This window comes from Raphanus sativus, chromosome 9 (assembly GCF_000801105.2).
Source record: "Raphanus sativus cultivar WK10039 chromosome 9, ASM80110v3, whole genome shotgun sequence".
NCBI classification, from domain to species: domain Eukaryota; kingdom Viridiplantae; phylum Streptophyta; class Magnoliopsida; order Brassicales; family Brassicaceae; genus Raphanus; species Raphanus sativus.
The window spans coordinates 32,155,125-32,177,549 of NC_079519.1; the positions used below are offsets into that span (position 1 = coordinate 32,155,125).

General features: G+C 33.4%; 4 protein-coding genes and 2 non-coding genes across 6 annotated transcripts in view; 1 reads left to right on the forward strand and 5 right to left on the reverse strand.

Moving 5' to 3' along the window:
* The window catches only part of LOC108838841 (transcription factor MYB23), a 2,221-nt gene extending 1,653 nt beyond the window's left edge, over positions 1-568 (forward strand). The window contains exon 5 of the mRNA XM_056994998.1: positions 61-568. Coding sequence (XP_056850978.1) covers positions 61-490 — 430 coding nt within the window. The 3' untranslated portion in view covers positions 491-568. The remainder of the gene's footprint in view (positions 1-60) is intronic.
* Positions 569-6,313: 5,745 nt separating this feature from the next.
* On the reverse strand, positions 6,314-6,409 carry LOC130500541 (small nucleolar RNA snoR1). Its single transcript, XR_008939162.1, has one exon. It is a non-coding gene; the product is annotated as a small nucleolar RNA snoR1 (small nucleolar RNA).
* An 813-nt stretch (positions 6,410-7,222) lies between these two features.
* On the reverse strand, positions 7,223-7,294 carry TRNAP-UGG (transfer RNA proline (anticodon UGG)). Its single transcript has one exon. It is a non-coding gene; the product is annotated as a tRNA-Pro (tRNA).
* A 479-nt stretch (positions 7,295-7,773) lies between these two features.
* Positions 7,774-8,730, reverse strand: LOC108824343 (50S ribosomal protein L12-3, chloroplastic). Its single transcript, XM_018597756.2, has 2 exons — positions 8,091-8,730; positions 7,774-7,986 (listed from the first exon to the last, which is right to left on the reverse strand). The coding sequence occupies exons 1-2, from the start codon at positions 8,643-8,645 to the stop codon at positions 7,960-7,962; spliced, it is 582 nt and encodes a 193-aa protein (XP_018453258.1). The 5' UTR covers positions 8,646-8,730; the 3' UTR covers positions 7,774-7,959.
* A 2,830-nt stretch (positions 8,731-11,560) lies between these two features.
* LOC130500234 (uncharacterized) lies at positions 11,561-14,530 on the reverse strand. The gene is made up of 2 exons (XM_056994999.1): positions 12,520-14,530; positions 11,561-12,441 (listed from the first exon to the last, which is right to left on the reverse strand). The coding sequence occupies exons 1-2, from the start codon at positions 14,528-14,530 to the stop codon at positions 11,561-11,563; spliced, it is 2,892 nt and encodes a 963-aa protein (XP_056850979.1).
* A 4,621-nt stretch (positions 14,531-19,151) lies between these two features.
* LOC108825906 (transcription factor MYB21) lies at positions 19,152-21,826 on the reverse strand. Its single transcript, XM_018599264.2, has 3 exons — positions 21,554-21,826; positions 20,831-20,960; positions 19,152-19,789 (listed from the first exon to the last, which is right to left on the reverse strand). Exons 1-3 carry the CDS (start codon positions 21,708-21,710, stop codon positions 19,378-19,380), a joined length of 699 nt encoding a protein of 232 aa, XP_018454766.1. The 5' UTR covers positions 21,711-21,826; the 3' UTR covers positions 19,152-19,377.
* Between the last annotated feature and the right edge of the window lie 599 nt (positions 21,827-22,425).

The window sequence follows — 22,425 nt, forward strand, 5'->3', positions numbered from 1 at the left end:
TCTGAAGTATGATATTTTTTTTTAGCAAAAAAAAAGTATGATATTTTCTTTCCAATCCAGGTGGTCTTTGATAGCTAAAAGAGTACCTGGACGAACAGATAACCAAGTCAAGAATCACTGGAACACTCATCTCAGTAAGAAGTTCGTCGGAGATTATTCCTCCGCAGCCAAAACCACCGGAGAAGACAACTCTCCAGCGTCACTGCTCATTTCCGCCGCCACAGCTTCTAATCGTCAACACCAACAAGACAAAATCTGCGCCAAGAGCTTTGACGGCCTCGTACCAGCTTCGTACGAGAACAAAGCAAACATGGATTTGACACATAGCGACGTCGTATTGGGAAATACTAATCATCCAAGTCTCGACTTCAAAGAAAGAAACAACTTTGATGGCAGTAACGCTTTCTGGTTTAATGAAGACGAGTTCGAGCTCGTGAGTTCATTCGCTATGATGGATTTTGCTTCGAGTGATATTGGCTACTACCTCTAGTTTCATAACTGTTAGTTTCATTACTATATTAATTCTGATTCACTATGGATATTTGATATAAATTAATGGAATACGATCTACGAGTGCATCTCTCTATATATTCTCATACTAATTAAGACAGTGCAACGAACTGAACTTTTGTTTCTAACAATTCTCTTCTCTATTCTATATGCCTTGCTCGATCACTGAACCTGTCACGTTGCACTTACAGTGCCTTCACAACGAGTTGTACATTAAAAAAAACTGTCAACTTGGGGGAAAAATTGTTCAAAATTAATAAAGAGAAGATAAACAATTAGTTTTGGTTTGTCAAAAAAAAAAATAGTTTTGGTATGACTATCGTACTTTTGAAAATGTAACATACCTTACGTTTATTATGTACCGGCACTTAAAAACTTAATATGTTTTTTTCTTCTGTCCTCTCTTTTTTTACATTTACAGTTATTCCTTTTTTTTACAGTTATTCCTTAATAAATGAAGGAATTGTATGATATGTATGCGGTGAATATGAACCTGATATACAAGCCAAGAATCCAAATTAATGTCCTAGCTGTAACTCTGCAAATTATAACTACCAAGATTAATAGTCATTTCAGAAATCATATGTATGCATGGGATTGGGATGGCATCCGAAGTTGAATAGTTGCATACTTTTTCTATTTTGAATTAAAAATAAAATAAAAACAGAAACATAACTAATATTGTCACCGTGAGGCGTGAGTATCATGCACGTGGTGGCTCTTGTCTCTTAACTAGAAACATGAAAAGTTAGTTCAGAGCGCCAAAAGAACTGTGCTGAGTTCAGATTTGTAGATTGCATTTCTGTCCAACCAAAAATAGATATAACGATCTCTACCACTCTACGTAATAGAGAACTGTACTTGCACTGGTTAGCACACAACTAAGTTGTGATAAACTGGTGAGTGGTGACTTATCTACCGTGTTATAATAGGTACGGTATCCATTCCAAATTAACTATATAAACTAGATTTGAAAGCATGAGATGATTATTTTTTGTCTATAAAATTATTAACTCATTTGTAAATTCATAGTAGAAATAAAAATATGTTGTTTAACACGTTTCTACTTGATAAATATTTTGTATATTCAATGAAAGAATCTAAAAATGATAGCTATAAAAATGTCTACTCATTAGTTGTATGTATGCTGGTTTAGAAAAGTTGACATTAAATATTAATTAAAATGATAACTAGAATTTATTAAATAGGATTTATGTAAAACTATAGTTTTGTAAGAGCATATATTTAGGAGATTTATGTAATATCAATTTAGAAAAGAAAAATATATGATTTAACATTATATCAGATAAAAATTATTCTTTTATAATTTATTTTATTTTACATTTCATACTACTATTAAAAATGAAAATTTTGACCTGTATATATAGCAAAGAAGCTTCCTTTATAGCAAAGAAAATTCCTTTATAGCAAAGAAAATTCCTCTATATATACGAGTCAAAAGTTTGTGTATTATATATACCAAAATAAATTAAAACTTCCTTTACTGAATATTTATTTTTGTATATATAATACACAAACTTTTGACTCGTATATATAGAAGAAAAAATTTTGCTGGCTGGAATATTTCTTAAATAGGTTTATTTTGGAATATTCCTTAAATAGATTTATTTTTCTGACTGGTTTTAATTAATAACAATTCACTAAAATTAAGAAATGACATGACATATAAATAACAAGGACATAATCCTATGAAAAGTTCTGATTTAAAATAATAAATAATAACTTATCGAACGGTTAAATTTGTCCATTCAAAATTAACTATATAAACGATATAACCTATTAAACAGTAACCTTCTCTACCTTTAATCTGCTTCACGTATTCTTGGGCAATAGTTTCTTTTATACTTTCGAGTGCTTTCTGATAGTTCAGTTTTTGTTTTTTACATACAGTGATATATAAATTTGCGTACAGATCGACATTTACCATATACTGTGTATGACAGTAATTATCTCATTGAGGACACACAATACTTTGGGTAACAGCAATAATTGATTTTGAACCATTGACAAAAATAAAGATAACACAATCAGAACCGTCTAATAGCATGTGCTACTGTAGCGGCCGAATAGAGTCTGAATTTAAAAATAAAAATATTAAGATATTTTAAAAGATAAGAGAAACTTTATATATATAACTATTTTTTTTTTGAACGTCTGGATCGATTATTATCGATTAATTATGCTATTACAATTATGAGAATATTACAAAGACGATTATACAGCCGACAATTCTACCATCTTGTGAGAATACACGCCTGACTGCACCTCTCCGAGCCGTCCTATGAGATCCATGTTCGATGGTACGCTCTGCACCAAACTGAAAATCTCCTGTAATCCGTTTCTCCATAAGCTGCATAATTTGGTATTTTCTGGGGTTTGAACCCCAAACCTCCGGATGTAGAAGCATTACATGAACCCTTAGTCAAAACATCGGACCAAGGGAGCTTCCACATATATATAACTATTAGTTTTAAAATTATTTCGTAATATCGTTAAATATATAATTAATATTTTTGGAACAGGGCCTTAAATTTTTTTGAGACGGCCCTGAACACAATTGATATAGGCATTATGCGAAAAGTAAATGATATGTGGCCTATATCAATTGTTTTCATTTTTATTTTTGTTAATGGTTCAAAATCAACTATTTTTATATCATTTACTTTTCATTTATTTATACTCAATTATTTTCTTATCCAAAAAATTTGGATTACCAAAGACATCATGCGCCAAAGCCCCTAATCCTAAAGCCGTCAGGCAGAAGTTCCTTAAGGCCGATATAGCATTCTATTCGCTTCAGGACAATATGTTTATTTGCCTTGTAGGAAATAGTAAGACATGTGAGATATGGGTAAAAAGACTATATGGTATATCAAATATTTATGAATTGGATTTTGGTCTAAGTTATATATGTATATATGGAACTCGTGGGACGCAGCCAATGCTCAAATTTAAAGACTCTCTCGACTGTTGTTGGCTTGTAAATTCCAATTTGTGGGAAGTTCCTTATTCCTAAGAATCCTAACTATATCGTTTTCGGGTGCATGTTCCCGTTTCTGTTAGCTTTGTAAACTTTTGCCTAGTTTTCGAGGAATGCAACGTGACTTATAACTTGGTTCAAACTTTCAATAAATTCTTTTAATCTGCTTACTCAATATGTTACTGTCTCCACCTATTAGGTCTCCACTTAAGAACATTATCCATTGGGCTTTAAGATGGCCTAATGTTCAGGCTAACAAACCCGCTGCTGTCCTAAGCAGCGCTAGTGGTTTTGGTGGAGAGGAAGATATCAGTATCATTTTCAAGAAACTGTGAGTATTCATTGATCTTCGTTTCATCAGCATTCAGAAACAAGAGTTAGCTCTGAGTGCGTTTCAGCCGCCTCTCATAAATTCGATGCAGAAGGAAACTTGGTCGATGAAGCAGCAGGATAAGTTAAAACAAATCCTTGCCTCCTCACTCACATTTACTATGCGACTTCATCACTTTAAGGTAAGAATGTGGAGGCAATTCTTGTACGAGACTGATCGTGTTATGAAAATAATGCCAATTATTGTGATAAGAAACAGTGTGTCATTGTTACTTACAAAGGTTTCTATTTCTCATTAATATTTTTTTGGTAAAAGATTAGCATTGTTTATTCGTTTATATGATATACAAGTATATTTCTTAAACGAGTAATGATTTTATGTCTACAGAATTGCATTTTCGTTTTCTCATTATATTGGGTATGTACAGGATCATAGATAGATAATAATACTCAGAAAATACAATAAAAACGTGTCTATGGTAACTTTAATAATGCGTACTTGTATAGTTGCCGAATGGGGTACATACTCTAAACCCTAAACCCTAAATCCGTAGAAGCAAACAAGAGCCGGATCAATTTAAAATCTCTCAAATGGGTTATACACAATAACAAATTAAAAAAATACAGAAAGTGAAAAATTCAAATATATATTTCACTGTTTCTAGGAAAAAAATTTGTTAGTGTTACACGAAATTTACTCTAATGTAGAAACCATCAAAGATATGATAATGTGGCAACAACTCCACGACGTTTATGTTAATATATGCCACATAAACAAAATAAATAATTATATGGTGGTAATATTACAATCGGGTTTATTTAATTTTATATAAGTTAATGAGGTCAATATGTAATATGATAAACTTATAATCGACTAAAGCAAACCCGACCCGACCTAGCTTATTAAAATCCACCTTTATTCGACTGAAGTCCCCTATCTTCTCTAGAAATAAAAAAAATTAGAGTTCATAAAGAGAAAATCACATAAGAAATTGCTAGAAAGACAACATTTAATCATAAACAAACCAAAAAAACTGAAAGTAGAAAACCATATAATTTTTACCTAATCGTGATCCCAGTATGATTACCCCTCTTCCTGCACCTAAGCCTTTAAAAACCACACTATCTAGCACGAATTTCTCCAATGACTCACTCTGTCTCTTTCTCTCGATATCGGTCTCTCGGTTTTTCTCTGTCTTTGTCTTGGTAAGAAATCCTCAAATCGACAAATTACATTTAAGGTTTGGTGGGGTAATTACTTAGGTTGGATCGAGTTATTTTTTAAGTTGGGTCAGGTTTTTGGTTTCAATTTGATTCTCTGATTAATTACGGATTGACCTCATTATTTTAGAACAAAATCAATCAAACACAATTGTAATATTACCACTATATAATTATTTACTTTGTATATATATTTACATAAGTGTAATTATTGACACATTATAATGGATAGTGTCCACTTGACAAACTTTTTCCGTGTTTTTAGAGGTCATAACACCGAAGTGATGCAGGGTTCTACCCAATAACAATTAAAATGGCAAGCACTGATACATTGGAAGTAACATGGTTTGAATTTTGTCCTCTAAAGATAGAAATCTCGGTTATAAGAAAGTTGTAATTATGTCAGTGCATATACAATTGGTGTGACAGTGCTTTCGTGCCATAGTTGTTGAAACCTTACAGAGTAACACTATCTTCATCTCTTGTAAATCATCAGGCACTTGCTGGTTCATCTGTGAACAATGCCAAAGATTGGGTTCTATCTGTTTGCGAGAAATGTATCCAATAGTATCAAAAAGATATGTTGCCTAAAACCATTCTTCCACATCAGCAATATCCAATTGAATTAGTCTTTTTAATCAGATTTCTCCTACAAACTTCTAGATTTCCAAATTCTATAGATAAGAGAAGTATATGATATTGTTGAACTTTAAGCCAAAGGCATACATTAATAGGCTGCCAAAAGAAATTCACAAGAACGCCTAGGACTGATGATATTGAAATGTGAAAAATAATACTCCCTCTGTTTTTTTAAAGATGTATGTTTCAGGAATTTTTTTTGTTTCAAAAAGATGTATTTTTTATATTTTCAATGTAATTTTTGTCAACTAATTATGAATACTTGTGAATCTCAAAAACATTAATTGCATTTCTTGAAATTTTATTGGTTTAAAAATATAGGAAATATAAAATAACAAAAAACTATGCATAATAAGTAAATTTTAATATGTTTTATTAAAAAGTGTGAAAATATCAAAACATGTATTATTTAAAAACAGCGGGAGTATGAGCTATTGTTTCCGCTGCGGGGCAACAGGTGAGTCTATCAAGACAATACCATATGAGAAATTATATTTAAAAAATCATCGCAACCAACCGAGTTAAGTACATCTCTTCAGCAAGATAAATGTCGGGAAAATAAAACAATTTCTAAAAAATAATTCAACAGAACAAAAATAATCAGATTTGAAGGGCTCAGAGTATTGCATAATCTGCTCAGCGAAGAGTTTATAAGACTCTTCTCATACAAGAGGTGTCAGAAATAATTAAGCATTATTCATCCTCGCCTGTAATCAACATTTTCAAAATCAGTATCAAAGAAAGAGCAAAACACTCACAGAGTTCCAAAATCGAAAAAACAAGTTATAAGCGGCGGACAGAGACGCATAAGAATTAGGGTTTTTATTGTTTCAGTTGACGATGGAGGAAGCTTGAGAACCATGAATGGTTATATATATAGATAATTGATGGGCTTATTTAAATTTTAGGCCCATCAAAATGCTCTCACACTGGTGCTCTCTTATTATTTCAGTCATCAGTACGATTAAAATCATAGGCCATTTAGGCCCACATAACAAAAGTTGATAGCTTTTTTCTTGTTCTGCAAAAGCTAGTCTCAGGCTTTGAACCTTTCATTTCCTTAAAAGCAAAACTAGTTAAGGAGTGGAACTAAACAGTCACCTTGCTTACCTTGTCCATCAAGTTTCATCTGCAATTCTACCTTCATCTCTCCTTCTGATTGATCCAGCAAGGCTCTCATCTCCTCAAGCTTATTTTTCATACACTCGCCTCAGCTTCTTGCTTCTCTTTTGCGTTTTCAGGTGTTCCATAAGAAGGATACTTGAATTTGAAGGTAACGTTGGAAGTAGTAGCGAATGGGGCATATTTGACTAGTGAACTGTAGAAGGCATCTCCCATCAGATACACTCTGCGTTACTTCAGGCTGCTTATCTTTATCTGAAACCTTTCTATTGTAATAGCCTCCATTGTGATATGTAACGTTCCGATAAATGGACATAACTCTGCAAATAGTTTTCCGAGTATGGTAGGATTTACACAAACACAACCATTTGTCATTATATTACACAAATAAAAAAAGGAGGGGCGTTCCGAGAATCGAACTCGGGACCTCTCGCACCCAAAGCGAGAATCATACCACTAGACCAAACGCCCATACTGTTATAATGAGTGTATTACCAAATGAATTGCTATCTAGTTTTCAAAATTTGTAACTAGTGAAACTTTCTTCATTTTAGAAAGCATACTATAATCGTATACACACCACAATATTGATGGATCCCTAACCTTTTACGCTTTCTAGAACTTTTCTGCTTGTGTTTTTGGCGTAGACAGTGTTGTTAATAAGCATTCTTAAACGTTGACATAAATATCTTGGATGATCGATCATTTTTTTTTTTTAGCTGGCCACAAGATATGGCTAAATCATTGAAAAACGTTTTATAGACTGTATTTCCTAGCCGTTGTTAAGAGTATCGTAATCTTTCTTCTCGGTGGTTTATGCTCTTATAAAGTTGCTCAATTCTTCATAGCTTTTTTAGTTATAATAGTTTTCATTAAGCAATGAAGAAAGTGTTTGACAAAAAAAAAAAAAAAAAAAAAAAAAGCAATGAAGAAAGTTTGGCGGCAAAAGCTGAAACAACAAGATGGGCTGGCCCAGGCCAGTGCGAACGAGTTAAGCTTATCGAGTCAGTCAACACAACAGAAGCCCATTGAGAAGTTACTACTATTTCCACTGGTGGAAACAAAAGTTGCTTATGGGTGTGTCCTGTCCCCAACGATCAAGCAAAGGCTTTCTCTGACCTAACCTAAGCCTGATTTCAAAGTTCGATCCAGCTAAACGCAAACTGATTCACATTACAATATTTTCTCAGAGCTAAACCAATAATTCCAGAAACGAAAAACACTTTGAAACAAATTATTATTTTTAAAAAAGTTAAGCAATGGAAACCTTGGCGCCAGCTTCTTCAAGCTGCTTCTTAGCTTCCTCAGCTTCGTCCTTGGTCACACCTTCCTTAAACTTCTTCGGCAACCCTTCGATAAGCTCCTTCGCTTCCTTCAGCGCCAAGCTAGTCAAAGCCCTAACCGCTTTAATCACCGCGATACGCGCATTGCTCGGCACTTCATTAATCACCACGTCGAACTCCGTCTGCTCCTCCACCGCAGCCACCGCAGCACCTCCACCGTCTCCCGGAGCAGCCGCAGCTGCAGCAGCGGGAGCTAGAGAGAGCGGCGACACACCGAACTTGTCCTGGAGGTAGTCCACGAGGACACGGGCTTCTTCGAGGGTCAGAGAAGAGATCTCGGACCCGATCTTCTCGATCTTCTCCGGAGCTTCGACGGCGGAGATGGGACGGAGGTGGGTTGCGCGGTGGGTCAGTGTGGAGGAAGGTGAGCGGATGATGAGGATGGTGTTGGGTCGGGAAGGGAAGCCATGGGGAGAAGAGTGAGCGAGATAAGAGGAGGAGCGGAATGTGGTTGCGATGGGAAGAGTCGTCGCTGCCATTTTTTTCACTCTTTTGGCTTTGGTTCGTGTCTCTCTCTGTATCTGTATGCGTTAGCTTTAGCTTTTGATTGTATACTCGAGTCGAGAGATGAGAGGATAGAGAAACCAAGGATAAGGGGTATTTTGGACAATAAATAAATGCTTACGCTTCTTATATTATACGGTGTGGATGATATACGAAGGTTGTATTTATGCATTTCCGATTACACCCCTCTTTGACTTCATTTGTTAGTGAACGGTGGATGTTAAAGTTACGATACTATTACGATAGATCTGGACTGTCTATTTTGCACAAAATGTAACAGTTTGGACCCAGGTTGGCTTTTTATAATTTTTTTTTTTTGAAAAAACAGCTTGCTTGAATCTTTATTGGTAAAAAATGATCGTACATATGAGTAGAGGCTGGCGTTTGGGTATTCATCTGGGTTCGCTTTGGATTTATTTGAGTTTTGAGTATTCGTGATCAATGATTTCCTCATTCTTATATTTCTAAATTTCTATTTGGATTCGATTCGGTTTGGATTAAAATAACTCACTTAAATTATTTTTAAAATTTATTATATATTTTAAACTTTTCAAAATTATAAACAAAATAATATTACATATAAATCTAAATAACATGTCTTTTTGACAACATCAACTAAACTAAGTAACTGGACCTATCGGTTTGGAAAGTGAAACCGGAAAGGTGGAATCGACATAAAACATAGATGAAGGGGAATAGATATAAAATTGGTTTGGTGTGAATATTTGGATAGAAAATAATAGATATTTAAAAAATTTGGTGTTTTGAGAACATTTGAGATATTTTCGACATTTTGATTATTTATAAATATTCAAGTATTTCGGACAGTTTAAAATCATTTATATATTTTGGATGTTCTATATACATTAAATCTTAAAATAATTAATATATTCATATATATAAATCTATTTCAGATTCGGTTCAAATCGAGTTCGGTTTTAGTTTTTTGAATATCAAAAGTTTAAATCTGTTTGGATATTTAATTTGATACTATTTCTATTTTTTCAGATCAGGTTTAGTTCTCGGTCAAGTTTTTTTGCGGAGCCCTACGTAACATATCAGACCGTCTGAGTGAAGTTGCTAAACTAAAGTATGTGTTTAAGTTTAACAGGTTAGCAAATGATTACAATTACTGATTCTCATGGTATATGACAAAAAGATGGAATAATATGACTTGTGATTGAATGGCAATATGGCATGACACCTTTTCTAATTAAACAAAAACCACAGCACAATGTTGATTCTTTTGGACCTGAATATGATGCTCTGTACGAGTATTCTTAATATTTAACGCATTTATATTTGGGTTAATGGAATTGGTATTTGTTTTGGTCGTATTTTAGGAACAGAGAGAGAACAAAAACTTAAAATTCCTTTGATTCCGAACGAAAATAGTGAATCGGGCTTTATTTACCTTTTGGGTTCTTCCAACAATATATATGGGCCTCCTCTCACATGCAGGCCGTAAAGGTTAAAGACAGCACATCGTGAAAATATAGCAAAAAAATCAACCGAAGTTTTGTTGTTTTCCCATTCAGAATTTACGGTTAATGTTGGAGTAGAAATTCAAGCATAAACCAGTGGTGAATTTAGGTTTTCCATGAGGAATAGAGATATCAAAATGAGCTTGACTCTTCTCGGTTCATAGTGAATTTAGGTTTTCCATAGTTAACTCAGTTTAATTTACTTATTATATGAATTTCAATATATAAACTCAAATTAAGATCATTTAGATCATGAGTTAAATAAACTAACTTGAGATTAAATACGTAAAAATAAAATATAGAATATTTTTTTCATAATATTATTTAAATTTTAAATCTCAAAAATCTAAAAATGTTAATATTAAATAGCAAATAAAACCAACACTTAATAGTATATTAAATCAAAGCTAAATCAGTCATCCAAAAAGTCTATTTCACATAAGAGTCTTGAGATGATACATCTTCAAACTCTTCGTCTATTCAAATCATAAAAAAAAATATTTCGTATGAGAATCTTAAAAATATTTTATTTTATATTTAATTCTAAAGATATATGATATGATAATTGATCTCAATATTCTTTTCGTTTATATTTTAATTTTAGAAGATAAATATAATTCATATCCAAACTATATTTTCTTACTTAGTAAATAAAAATCATCTATATATAGAGTATAAAACGACAAAAATATGAATTAACTCATGTTTGTTAAAGATAGTTCATATAACTTGTGATCTAATTTGAACTCGATTATTAAACTCATTTATTAAATGAGCTTGAAAAATAAAGTTCATGTCATGAAAAAAAATAGAATTGAACTGAACCAATTCATGGGTTACAACTCATTTTGACACCCCTAACTATGAACAATGTAATAATGAACTTAAAATCATATGGGGCACTAGAAGGAGTTTTACCACTTTTTCTGATAACCGAAAAAATTCTAAAAGTTTATATATTCAAAAACTAATTCCGTAGAGACTTTGCATCCAGGTATGTATGCGTTATTCTATCGTTAAAAGCACTACTAAGTGACTAGTACAAGTTGAGTCTTGATAGATTTTACAGTGAATTGGTTTAGAATCCAAAAATAATGATAAAATTAAAAAAATACCTATGATGGACAAGTTTGGTGTTTATGGTATTGAATCTCGATTTGTATGATGATGAGTTTCAATAAACAAGAACTCGATAATAAGAATAACTCTCTTATTAATCTCTTAAGGAAAATAACTCAAAACCTTAAGCTCTCAATCTCTCAATCACAAAACTCATAAGTTATGCAACACTCTTGCATCTCCTTATATATAAACTTAATTTCCTAAACTCATTAGGTATAACATATTTGGATATTTTCCTAATCCTTTCATGAACCATAACTCGGTAGGATTAGATTGCTTTCTCCTCAAGCTAACTTCAAGCTTACTCCAACAATCTCCCCCTTAAGCTTGAAATCCATTCGAAACAAACTTTTGATAATGCCTCTCATCTTCTTGAGCTTCAATTTCCCAAACTCTTTCATCAAGACGTCGACTCTATTTTCACTCTCGGGTATAAGCCGATGTAATTCTTGAAACAATATAGCATGTTTCATGGCTTCAATCCCTGCCATGTTTTCAGTTTCACACGACGATACCACAACATTCTCTTGTTTACTCGAACACCACCTAATTAGACTTTCACCAACATAAAAGATATGTCCTGTCGCTCTCTTGCTCTTGTCATCATTCTCTTTTACTCTAAGCAAATCATTATCATGAAGAATGCTTTTAAACTCAGTTTCTTTGTCCAGCATTTTCGAATTCAATTTCAAGCTTTCAGCTCTTGCTTCTCTGAGAGCTTCCTGAAGACAAATCACATCATCTTCCACTTCTTTGAGATCATCTCTCAACAGAGACTCTTTCTTCAATGCTCCATCAGTTTCTTCATGGGCCCTTTTCACCAAATTACCTAACCTGTTTGTTTCTCTTCTCATTTTACAAACTTCTTCATCAAACTTCTTCACGTGATTAAACAGACCAGTCTCTCTCATCTTGATTTGTTTCACCTCACTGACTTGCGTGACTTCAATCCTGTTCTTGTAATGTTCTACTTGCATCTCGTAATCCTGACCACCTAGGCTCAACAACTCTTCTTTCAACACGCGTGATTCACTCGACGCTTGGTGTAACGCTGAAGCTAAAATCTGCATAGATATCTCGCTCTTCTCCTCTTCCACTTTCGACCTGATTTTATTCTTCTCTTCCATAAGAATTTGATTTTTCTTTAAACCCTGTTTCTTCTCCTCTTTAACAGTTTCAAGCTCACTCTTCATTTTTATTGCCTCTTTGACAGTTTCAAGCTCACCAGGATTAGGATAATGACCACCCTGTTTCTTCTCCTCTTTGACAGTTTCAAGCTCACTCTTCATTTTTATTGCCTCTTTCTCATCCTTAGATAATAATTCTTCAGCAGTCTCTAACAGTTGTTCTGATTTATAAAGATCTTCGCTTTGCCTAAGCCCCGCCATCGCCATTAACTTTGCCTTATCTTTGAGTTCAGTCATCTCAGACACCACAGCGTGCAATCTTTTACTTCTTCCTTCTAGCTGTTTCGTCAAAGAAACCAGAGAGTCCGAGCCAGATCTCTTCATCATGTTGGCTTCCTCTAACTGTTCCTGCAGTTCTATGGCTTTGTTGCACAACTGGTCAGCAGATCCGTGGGGATGAGACTTTGCCATCTTCAAAACTTCTATCTCAGCATAAAGTTTCTCAATGATCTTATCTCGTTTTTTAACATCTGTATCTGTTTCAAAGCTTCTCGCATACTTCAGGTCCCTCACGATGCTTACAAGATCATTGATACTGTTCCTTGTGCATCCATGTACGCTAAGCTCTCTTTTCTGCGTCTCAATACCCAAAAATAGGTCCAGCAAAGATCCCAAGATGTTCCGATACGACACATAAAGCTTGTTACGAGGACAAATCCAATCGCCCCTGAGCATTCGAGAGACTGCGTACATGATATCGCGGCGTTCTCCTTTGTAGATAACAAGCTGCTCCTTCACTGGAACCTTTACCTTTGGCTCGATTCTGTGGTGGAGCTGCTCCACTGTGTTGTTCTTGTTGGTGTAGATCACTATTGTTTTCCCTCCATAAATCATCCTCACGAAGATCTGCAACTGAGTTGACTCAGAACGACTCGTTGACTGGGCGTTGACCTCACGCCTCTTCATCTTGTTAAGGAGATTCTCGACACCGTTGTCGTCGAGCTTCCATCTGTGCAGATCCCTTAATGCATCCATTTCCTCCTGGATGTTATCAAGTTCGCCTCTGAGATACATTGAGAAAGTATCCTTTTGACAATTAATGGACTCTGCCACGATATAAAATTCTATCTCTTCTTCCTTCTCCTTGATCAGTGCTCTCTGAAGTGTATTTATATCATATGCTTGTCTCTTAATGATCTCGTTAGCTTGGCTCAATAGCTGTGGTTTGTTTTCAAATTCAGAAACCACCATGAAAACCTTCTTGGTTTTGATTGAAAACTCAACACGCGTTCGATCCGTCTCTCCTTCTCTGAAGTGAAAGTACGACTGCATATCAGGAAGTTTCTCGTATCTTTCCCAAAGCTTATGTTTTAACTCTTTAATCTCTCTGGCTTGTGAAGTTAACTTCAGGCTCGCCCGCTTCAGCTCTTTTTGTAGGCTCTCTTGCTTCAAATAACCTTCGAAGATAATCTCAACACTCTTAGTATCCTTTTGCTTCCTTTTTTTCTTTGCAGGTCTATTGATAAAAAACTCCATTATAGGTAACACAAACGCTAGTGTTTTATCCTGACCAGTACGAACCCTTCCAGCAATATCAGCATCATCAAGAACCATATCAAAAGTCATGGCTTGAAATCTAAAAAGAACTTCAATACCCTTCTCCTTAAACTTTTCCCTCAATGGATCCGAGATTCTGAAATTTGAAACAGCATTAGAGTTATTGATATTTACTTCTTCTACGATCCGCTTCACCTTCTTGCTGCTCTTCTTCTTTGGATCATTCTGTTTAACATCATTGTTCTGCCCTGTGGCTAGATACGCATGGTCACGTTTCAATAATTTAACCGAAGAATCTATCCACTCAGAGGCTTTATCAACTCTGATTTCTTCCTCTAGGTCAGAAGCTTCTTCGTTGGATTTGTCTTCTTTGTCCTCTTCGTTTTTTTCTTCATACAGAAGGTAGCCCCTCTTCCAAGTTTTCTCTATCCTTTTATAATACTCTTCACTGTCTCTAAGGGCTAAAGGATCTCTCATAATCTCATCCTTTTTCTTAGTCTCCACAGTCATTATGTCAACCTTTACAACGAACTCAAATTCAATGCTACTCCATAGATTTGTTTCATGCATCTTCCAGTTAGAACTAAAGCCGTTGATCAAGTGCTTAACTTCCTTCAAGTCCGCCTCTGGATCCTCTTTTTGTATCTTCTCTTTATTTTTCTTCCTTTTCTTCTTAGGTCTGCGCGCTGTATTTACCAGATCATGATCATCAAAACGCTTTCTGTTTCCCGTGACTCTCTTAGCATCATCATCATCACCAGATACTCTCTTCTGCTTCTTCTTCTTTCCTTTAGATTGAACCGCAGCCTTCATTGTTGTCATCTCCTTATCCATGTTAGGCTCCGGTGAGTCTAAGTTGAATAAATTTTCCTCCATAAGCATTATAATTCGCCGTGATGCTGATATGATCGAAATATCCCCCATGGTTTACTAAGCTTTATTCGCACGTTTATAGCTTTGTAACCTGATGCTCTGATACCAAATATTGAATCTCGATTTGTATGATGATGAGTTTCAATAAACAAGAACTCGATAATAAGAATAACTCTCTTATTAATCTCTTAAGGAAAATAACTCAAAACCTTAAGCTCTCAATCTCTCAATCACAAAACTCATAAGTTATGCAACACTCTTGCATCTCCTTATATATAAACTTAATTTCCTAAACTCATTAGGTATAACATATTTGGATATTTTCCTAATCCTTTCATGAACCATAACTCGGTAGGATTAGATTGCTTTCTCCTCAAGCTAACTTCAAGCTTACTCCAACATATGGAGAAAGGTATCATAGTGTGGGAAATAGAGTATTGGCTTAATTAGGTCAAAAGTTTAGTATACATGATGCAATTTCACTGGATTTTATCCATCATAAGATTTTCAAATATCAATGAATAGAAAAGTTATTTCAACAGTTTATAAGGGGCAGCTGCCCCCTTCCCCAACCTCTGACATTGGCATAAATTATATATCTGCCATTCGACTAACTCGACTAACTGTATAAATTATTAAATATTTGTTTTATTTTTCTAAAGAAATAATTATCATATGTACGAAATTTATTTTAATATATTTATTGTTACTTTCATAACTAAAAAGTATGATTTTTATGTTTTAAGTTAATGTAATCATGTTAATTGCAAAATAAAAGCCCACAAATTTTAAGGTTAAGAAAAACTTTGTGTGTTAAGAAAAGCTTTCTGTTAAGGTCGTTGTGTTACAAAAAATGGCTTTTGTAAGTTTAAATAGGATTATTGAAAGTGGATATGTGTAGAGTTGCTCAGTTAGAAAATGTCCCATACCACTTATAAAAAGAAAAAAAATTCAATTAAAAAGGGTTATTAAAATATTTACAAACTCCTTAAACTTCAAATTTGTGGTATTTTAGAATCTTATAATTTTGTTGATTATTTAAGAAATAAATCATCTGTTGTCGTGTTTCTCAGAAATTTTAATTTTCCTTTGATAACAATAATGTGACAGATTTATACATATTATTTTTTCTGTTAAAAGGCTTTCATTTATACATATTATTTTATTCTTTTTACTGTTTCTTTTGTCAACCCATTTGTTATTCTAAACTAGTAGTACTTACTACTTAGATAGGACATCATATACATATCGAGAAGGGCCGAACATCTGTTTTTTTTTTATAACTTAACATCTCTTAGATATAAGTTTTCAGACAACCCATTTTTCTTGTTCTTTTTATGTAATGCTTTAATCATTAGTTAAAGTTTGTCTAATCAATAACTCGATAATTTCAGAATCATCTATGATAATTGATAGATGAGGCGACTTCAAAATTAACTAGATAAATATAGTAAAAATATGTCAAACTCATTGAAATTGGAATAAAGTGACTTATGCTGCTTTCTGTATAAATATAAAACCCCCAATTCCTCCACGTTTAACATATTTGTAAATGCGAAGCCACTTGTATGTTGTGACCGACCCGCCATGTGATTTTTCCTTTATGATTCACATGGGAAGTCGGCAATTGCCACATGATAAACACGTTGGCCTAATACAATAAATAAACATGTGGATATTCCTTTCAATTTCATAGTTACAGCTAAATTAAAGTATACTATAAGCATATTGAGCAGACAAAATTCATTTTTGAGAAACCATTTTACAAATCTTACATCAGATAGTATAAGACAAATGATATACTAGTAAATTTCATATTAATACTGCTTTCATTAATACTTGTACACACATTATTTTTCAGATAGTATATCATTCTCATACATTAATACTTGTACACACATTATTTTTCAAAGATAAAGTTTAAAACATGTAGACGCCATACATTCTCATACATTAATACTTGTACACACATTATTTTTCAAAGATAAAGTTTAAATAACAATTTCAAATATTAGAGAAGTATACTTATTCAAAAAAAAAATATTAGAGAAGTATATACATATATAGTGCCCGTCGAAAATAAATGAATTGTTAATTATTCCTATTCTAGCCAATGCATAGAAAGGGGAAGTAGAGCTTGGATTTATCCTTTACACATGCTTCATTCGGACAAAATGTGTCGTTAGCTATTAGCCAAAGACTTAAAGCTAAGAAGTTTGGTAAAGCTTAAATGCTTTTGCCCTCTTGCTTTAGTGCTTACACTTCCCAGCCTAACTTCATGTCCCAATTTCAAATTATTCTATCCGATTTAAACAAAATAATAAATCAATATATATATTATAATATACATATTTCCAGGAATATACTTATGTCATATAGTCGACTCATCTTGGCTTTATTGTCATATCATTTTATATGTAATTGCAGCCCGGTTACTCATTCAGTTCCTAGCTAGTCGGATTAGTGCTGGGTTTGCGGGTCGACCCGCCCCGACCCGCCCCGCCCCGCTGCGGGTCGAATCATTTTTTTGATTCAAAAATCCGACCCGCTTGACCCGCAACTGAAAAAAATAAGACTCGCCCCGCCCCGCATAAATTAGCGGGTGACCCGCGGGACCGCGGGTAAAATAAAAAAATAAAAAATAATTATTTTATTTATATTTTTTGTAAAAAAATAATATAAATAATATATTTTAATAATTTTATTTTAAATATTCGTAATTTTATTATTATTTTTTAATAAAAAACATATTTTTATAAACAAAAAATAAAAAAAAAAGATTTTTTTTTATTTTGCGGGTTGGCGGGTACCCGCAGTCTAAATTCGATCGACCCGCACCCGCCCCGCAGAAAATATGCTCAACCCGCACCCGCACCCGCCCCGCATATTTTTCAAATTTGTTGACCCGCACCCGCCCCGCAGCGGGTCAAATGAGGCGGGGCCCGCGGGTAAAGATTCAGATTCCCAGCTCTAAGTCGGATCTTAGTTTTCCACCAAAGTTGATATCGTTTCTAGATGTAAATACTTACGGGTTTTGACGCTGTGACGCATTGATACAAACATCAATGAAAAATGGGCCATTATAAAAATTATTTGCTTATTCCTTCTAACAAAAGAAAAAGTCGACATCTTCATCTTAAAGGTTGTGGTTTTGGCAAGTAGAGTTAGGCTCACGTCGGGTTCTACATGTTGAATGGCGATGCCCAAAAATGGATAAAAATTGATTAATAGAGGCAACGTGATCTGTACCAAAAGCTGTCTATATATAGCTCTCATGTGACACCTTTTGCCATTGGTGAGATTAGGTTCTATATGTTTGTAATGTGATATGTACATACATAGGTCCACATGTATGTATACACACGCCTAACTCATGTCTATATGTGTGCATATATATATGGATGAGCAATCAAGATTCTTCTAAGTTCATCATACGCTTATAAGAAATGCTTTGTTTTACCTCTTCTTTTACATGTATGGCTGTGTTTAAAACCTTTAGCATTGCAGAAAATATTTTTTATAAATATGTTAACTGTATAGATTCAGATGTGTGGTTACTGTGATTTGTTAGTGGATAGTTGTATCGGTCGACAATAACGTATTATGCTGATAAAAGCTTTTGTTTAGTAGATCCACCACGTCTACTATGTTTTGGATCGAACAAAAAGTCTTAATAACTTTGTAAGAAGGTTCATTTACTATAATTGATGAATCAATTTGCAATGAATCCAATGTTGCATAGATATTATTTACGTATTAAAGACATCGATGTTTTAATTTCTTTTATTAAAAAATTATTTACTTTAATTAATGAAGTGAGTTAATGAAAAATAATTTAAATAAGTATTTAAACTGTCTGTTAACATGTCTAAAGGAGAAAATAGTGTTAATATAGTTATTGGGAAATAAAAATTAAATATGTTTCAAATAGCTGAATTGTTAATCTTTCAAATATATATGAAGTATAAAATTAGTAAATTACTAATACAATCGTTAATTTATTAATGCAAATCAATTACTCTTTCCATTTTATGAAGATTGGTCATGTTATAAGTCTATTTTCATGAAATTGTTGGGTTGTTAATTTTTATGCAATAATACAGATGTTTCCAAGATTGGCTTGTTAGTTTTATGCAATTACAGATGTTTACAGATATTTAACATTTGATTAAGATGTGTGAAATCCTCCAAAATAAGTAGTATCACTTTATAACAGAGGGAATAAATAAATATCAAAATGTATAAATCATAGGCAAAGAAAACTCATATTCGTGACACATGAACACTCCTGAGGCAAACTATTTAAGTAATGCAAATATAAATCCGAAAAATAGATGACCCCTTCCAGTTTTATTTATGTATAACATCAAACGGAGTTCAAATATATATCAAGGATTTAGATCATTAATATTACATATAAATTATATCCCCAAACCTCTAAGCAACGAGGCAAAAACCATATACATGTCACTTACTAATTACAGTAATCCTAAAAATCACAAATCTCAAAGTAATATTCCATATTTCTGATCCATCTTGACTAATCAATTACCATTGAGTAAATGCATTGATGACCAAATATCATCCATGCCCCAATAGTTTTCACCGGTTTGATCATCAACAGTCATTGGAATTGAATAATCTGCCGTTGCAGTCGCAGTCCCAGTAACCGCAGACGCAGAGTAGTTACTATAGTTGAAATCCATGTTGGTATGTTGATAGGACGTAGTTGAAGGAGAATATGTCTCCATCGCTTGATCTTGTGTACAAAAAACATTATGGTTCGACGTACTTGCAGCTTGATCGTTGATTTCTGAGCTGTGATGAGATCCAACGGAGGACGTTGTTGTTGCTGTCACATCGGTTTGTTTAATGTATTTTTGGATTCTTGTCCTCCAGAAATTCTTGATTTCGTTGTCGGTTCTTCCTGGAAGGTGTTTAGCGATTTTCGACCACCTGATCATATAATAAGATGTAATGTGACTGATTAAGACATAGTTACGATGTATACTTTCTTTATACTTAATTAAGATGGTGAGCTAATGGTTGTTGTGGGGCAAGTACATCTAGATGAATCCAAAACATTAAGGTTTGCATCTATTTCACTGATGCTTTCTCTATTTGTCACGAGACTTTTTACTTTTGTACTGTTATTACATGTACTATGTTTGGATATGATTTATTGATAATTTTTGTGTGCTGCTAATAAGCCTTATAAAGTTTATCCATTAGTATTTCTGCAAGAGCGTTACTTTTTTGTTTGTCTGTTAAAAGGGTTTATAAAGTGAATTTTGTTTAGTAAAAGCTTCCTTTCGTATCAATAAAATAAAATATCAAGATGTAAGAAAAGTGAAGCTAATTCGAAAGTAATAAAAAAGAACTGTGAAGTTTAATGCAAGAAATATGAAATTAGTAATGATACTTTCTACTGAATTAGAAAATCATGTACTATACCTTTTTAATCTTGGGCCATATTTTTTCCAGCTCTTTTCATATCAATGAAAGATAAAATAGAAAATCGATAAATTAAACAACAAGGAAATAAATAAAGCCGAGTAAATCTTTCAGAAACGTGGGAAGTCACTTGAACAACTGGACTTATATAAATCATTTTAAAATGGGGATAACGTAGCCACGTGTTTCGGGAGAAATAATGTGCACGAGGTTTTCATGTTGTTTTGATAAAAAGCACGAGGTTTAGTGTTAATGTCAAGACAATTTCGACATGTGCGAAACTTAGAGCTGACGGCTAAGAACAAACGTCGATCAAAGGTTGTAACAAAGATGTTAAACGCTTTTTTTGCTTTGGTCACCAAAATTGTTGCTTTATTGTAAGATCTACTGGCGTATAGCCTCAAAGAGTTTCTTTTTGGGGGGGAGGGGGTCAAATAGCCTCAAAAGTATGCAAACAATTCAAAGTCCGAAGATTTTCACTTTGTTATTTCGTTACACGTAGTGTGTAATATATTCTTTAATTTGTATGATTTAAAAACCAACCTGTTTCCCCACTTAGCATGAAGTTCCATGATGGTGAGCTGTTCCTCCGGCGTGATGTTTCCACGTCGTACGTCAGGGCGGAGATAGTTGAGCCACCGGAGCCGGCAACTTTTTCCGGTGCGTTTGAGACCTATACATATATATATAAACATTCAATATAGCTTACAAAAAAAAAGAACAATCATCATAGCAATTATTGACTCGTACGTACGTGCATATCCACATAAGCAATTGATTCATGTGTGTAATTAATACATACGTATATATTTACTATAAATATATTGCATGCTTATCAAAACACTGCTACTATATATATTTTAGCTACCACACATACTTTATTTTCATCGCTAGGCCATATATATTTTAGTTACCACTCATGAAAACATCTTAGAATTTTGTAGAATGAGATATTTAACAACGAACGGACATATTAAGAAAATATTTATTCGTTCTTATAAAAGAACAGATAATAAGTGTAATTTATTTATAAGCTTACAAAAAATAAGTATAATTTATATGTGTATATATATATCGATACAAGAGAAAATATTGTATGTTGTATGATGATACCTTTACATGTTTTTTTTTGGTAAAAGATACCTTTACATGTTATTTAGGTCATACATTACAGATAACGTAAAGAAATATATATTATGTTATTGGTGATTTTTTTTTGTTGAGAAAGTACGTTATTGGTGATTTTAAAAATAAAATAAAATGAACCTGCAGATTTGGCGAGAGTGTTCCAAACGCCATCGCCGTGGTTGGCAATATAATTGATAAGAATAAGATCTTCTTCCATCGTCCACGGTCCTTTTCGCACCTCTGCTTCTCCTGATGATCCCGTACCTCCACTACTTATTCCTCCTATTTTTTCCATTTTGTTATTATTTATATATCCACACGTTCGAGATTTATATAATTTTAGCTAGAGAGAGATGAATATAAAAGAACGAGTGAGAAAATAAGTGTGGTGAGTTGATATTGAAGGTTGTGGAAGGTGAGCTACTGCTTTTATAGAGACTAAATTCACCGCGTGATTAGCAACCCTTAATCAAAATTCTTAATTAAACATGGTATTTAGATTAAGCTTTAATTAATCACAAAATTAATTTTGGGTTTAACATTATATACTAATAGTACATTGAAACAATATATAACACCTTCAATGACCTAACTATGGACAATACACACTTGCATCATCCCTGTCCGTGTGTATGTAGAATATACATGTTAAAGATTAGAGAGTCTTTGATGCATTTATGCAAGGATGCCACACATTGCCATTTAGATTCACATACATACGCATGCTTGTTGATGTGAGTGCATTAGTTTGGATTTTATATGAGATCACCCAAAAAAACAAAAGATCTTCTTCAATGGCCCATGTACGATTTAAATTAGTAGTCCGATGCTGGCCCGAACGTAAGACAGAGATATTTGTGATCGTCGATTGCATCCCCTATATAAATACTATAAAACATTAAGACAAAGTTGGATCCAACTTAATTCTAGGTAATATTTTTTTGAATACTGTATAATATAATGGATATATATATACAACATTATCCTTAATTTAATATATTTATGGTGTG

Coding starts and splice junctions, on each gene's coding strand:
- LOC108824343 (XM_018597756.2), bottom strand. CDS start 8,645: ATGGCAGCGACGACTCTTCCCATCGCAACCACATTCCGCTCCTCCTCT. Junction 7,987..8,090: donor TTGAAGAAGCTGGCGCCAAG/GTTTCCATTGCT, acceptor AATGTGAATCAG/TTTGCGTTTAGCTGGATCGA.
- LOC130500234 (XM_056994999.1), bottom strand. CDS start 14,530: ATGCATGAAACAAATCTATGGAGTAGCATTGAATTTGAGTTCGTTGTA. Junction 12,442..12,519: donor AGAGGAGAAGAAACAGGGTG/GTCATTATCCTA, acceptor AAACTGTTAAAG/AGGAGAAGAAACAGGGTTTA.
- LOC108825906 (XM_018599264.2), bottom strand. CDS start 21,710: ATGGAAAAAATAGGAGGAATAAGTAGTGGAGGTACGGGATCATCAGGA. Junction 20,961..21,553: donor CACTCTCGCCAAATCTGCAG/GTTCATTTTATT, acceptor ATATATGTATAG/GTCTCAAACGCACCGGAAAA. Junction 19,790..20,830: donor CATGCTAAGTGGGGAAACAG/GTTGGTTTTTAA, acceptor TTATATGATCAG/GTGGTCGAAAATCGCTAAAC.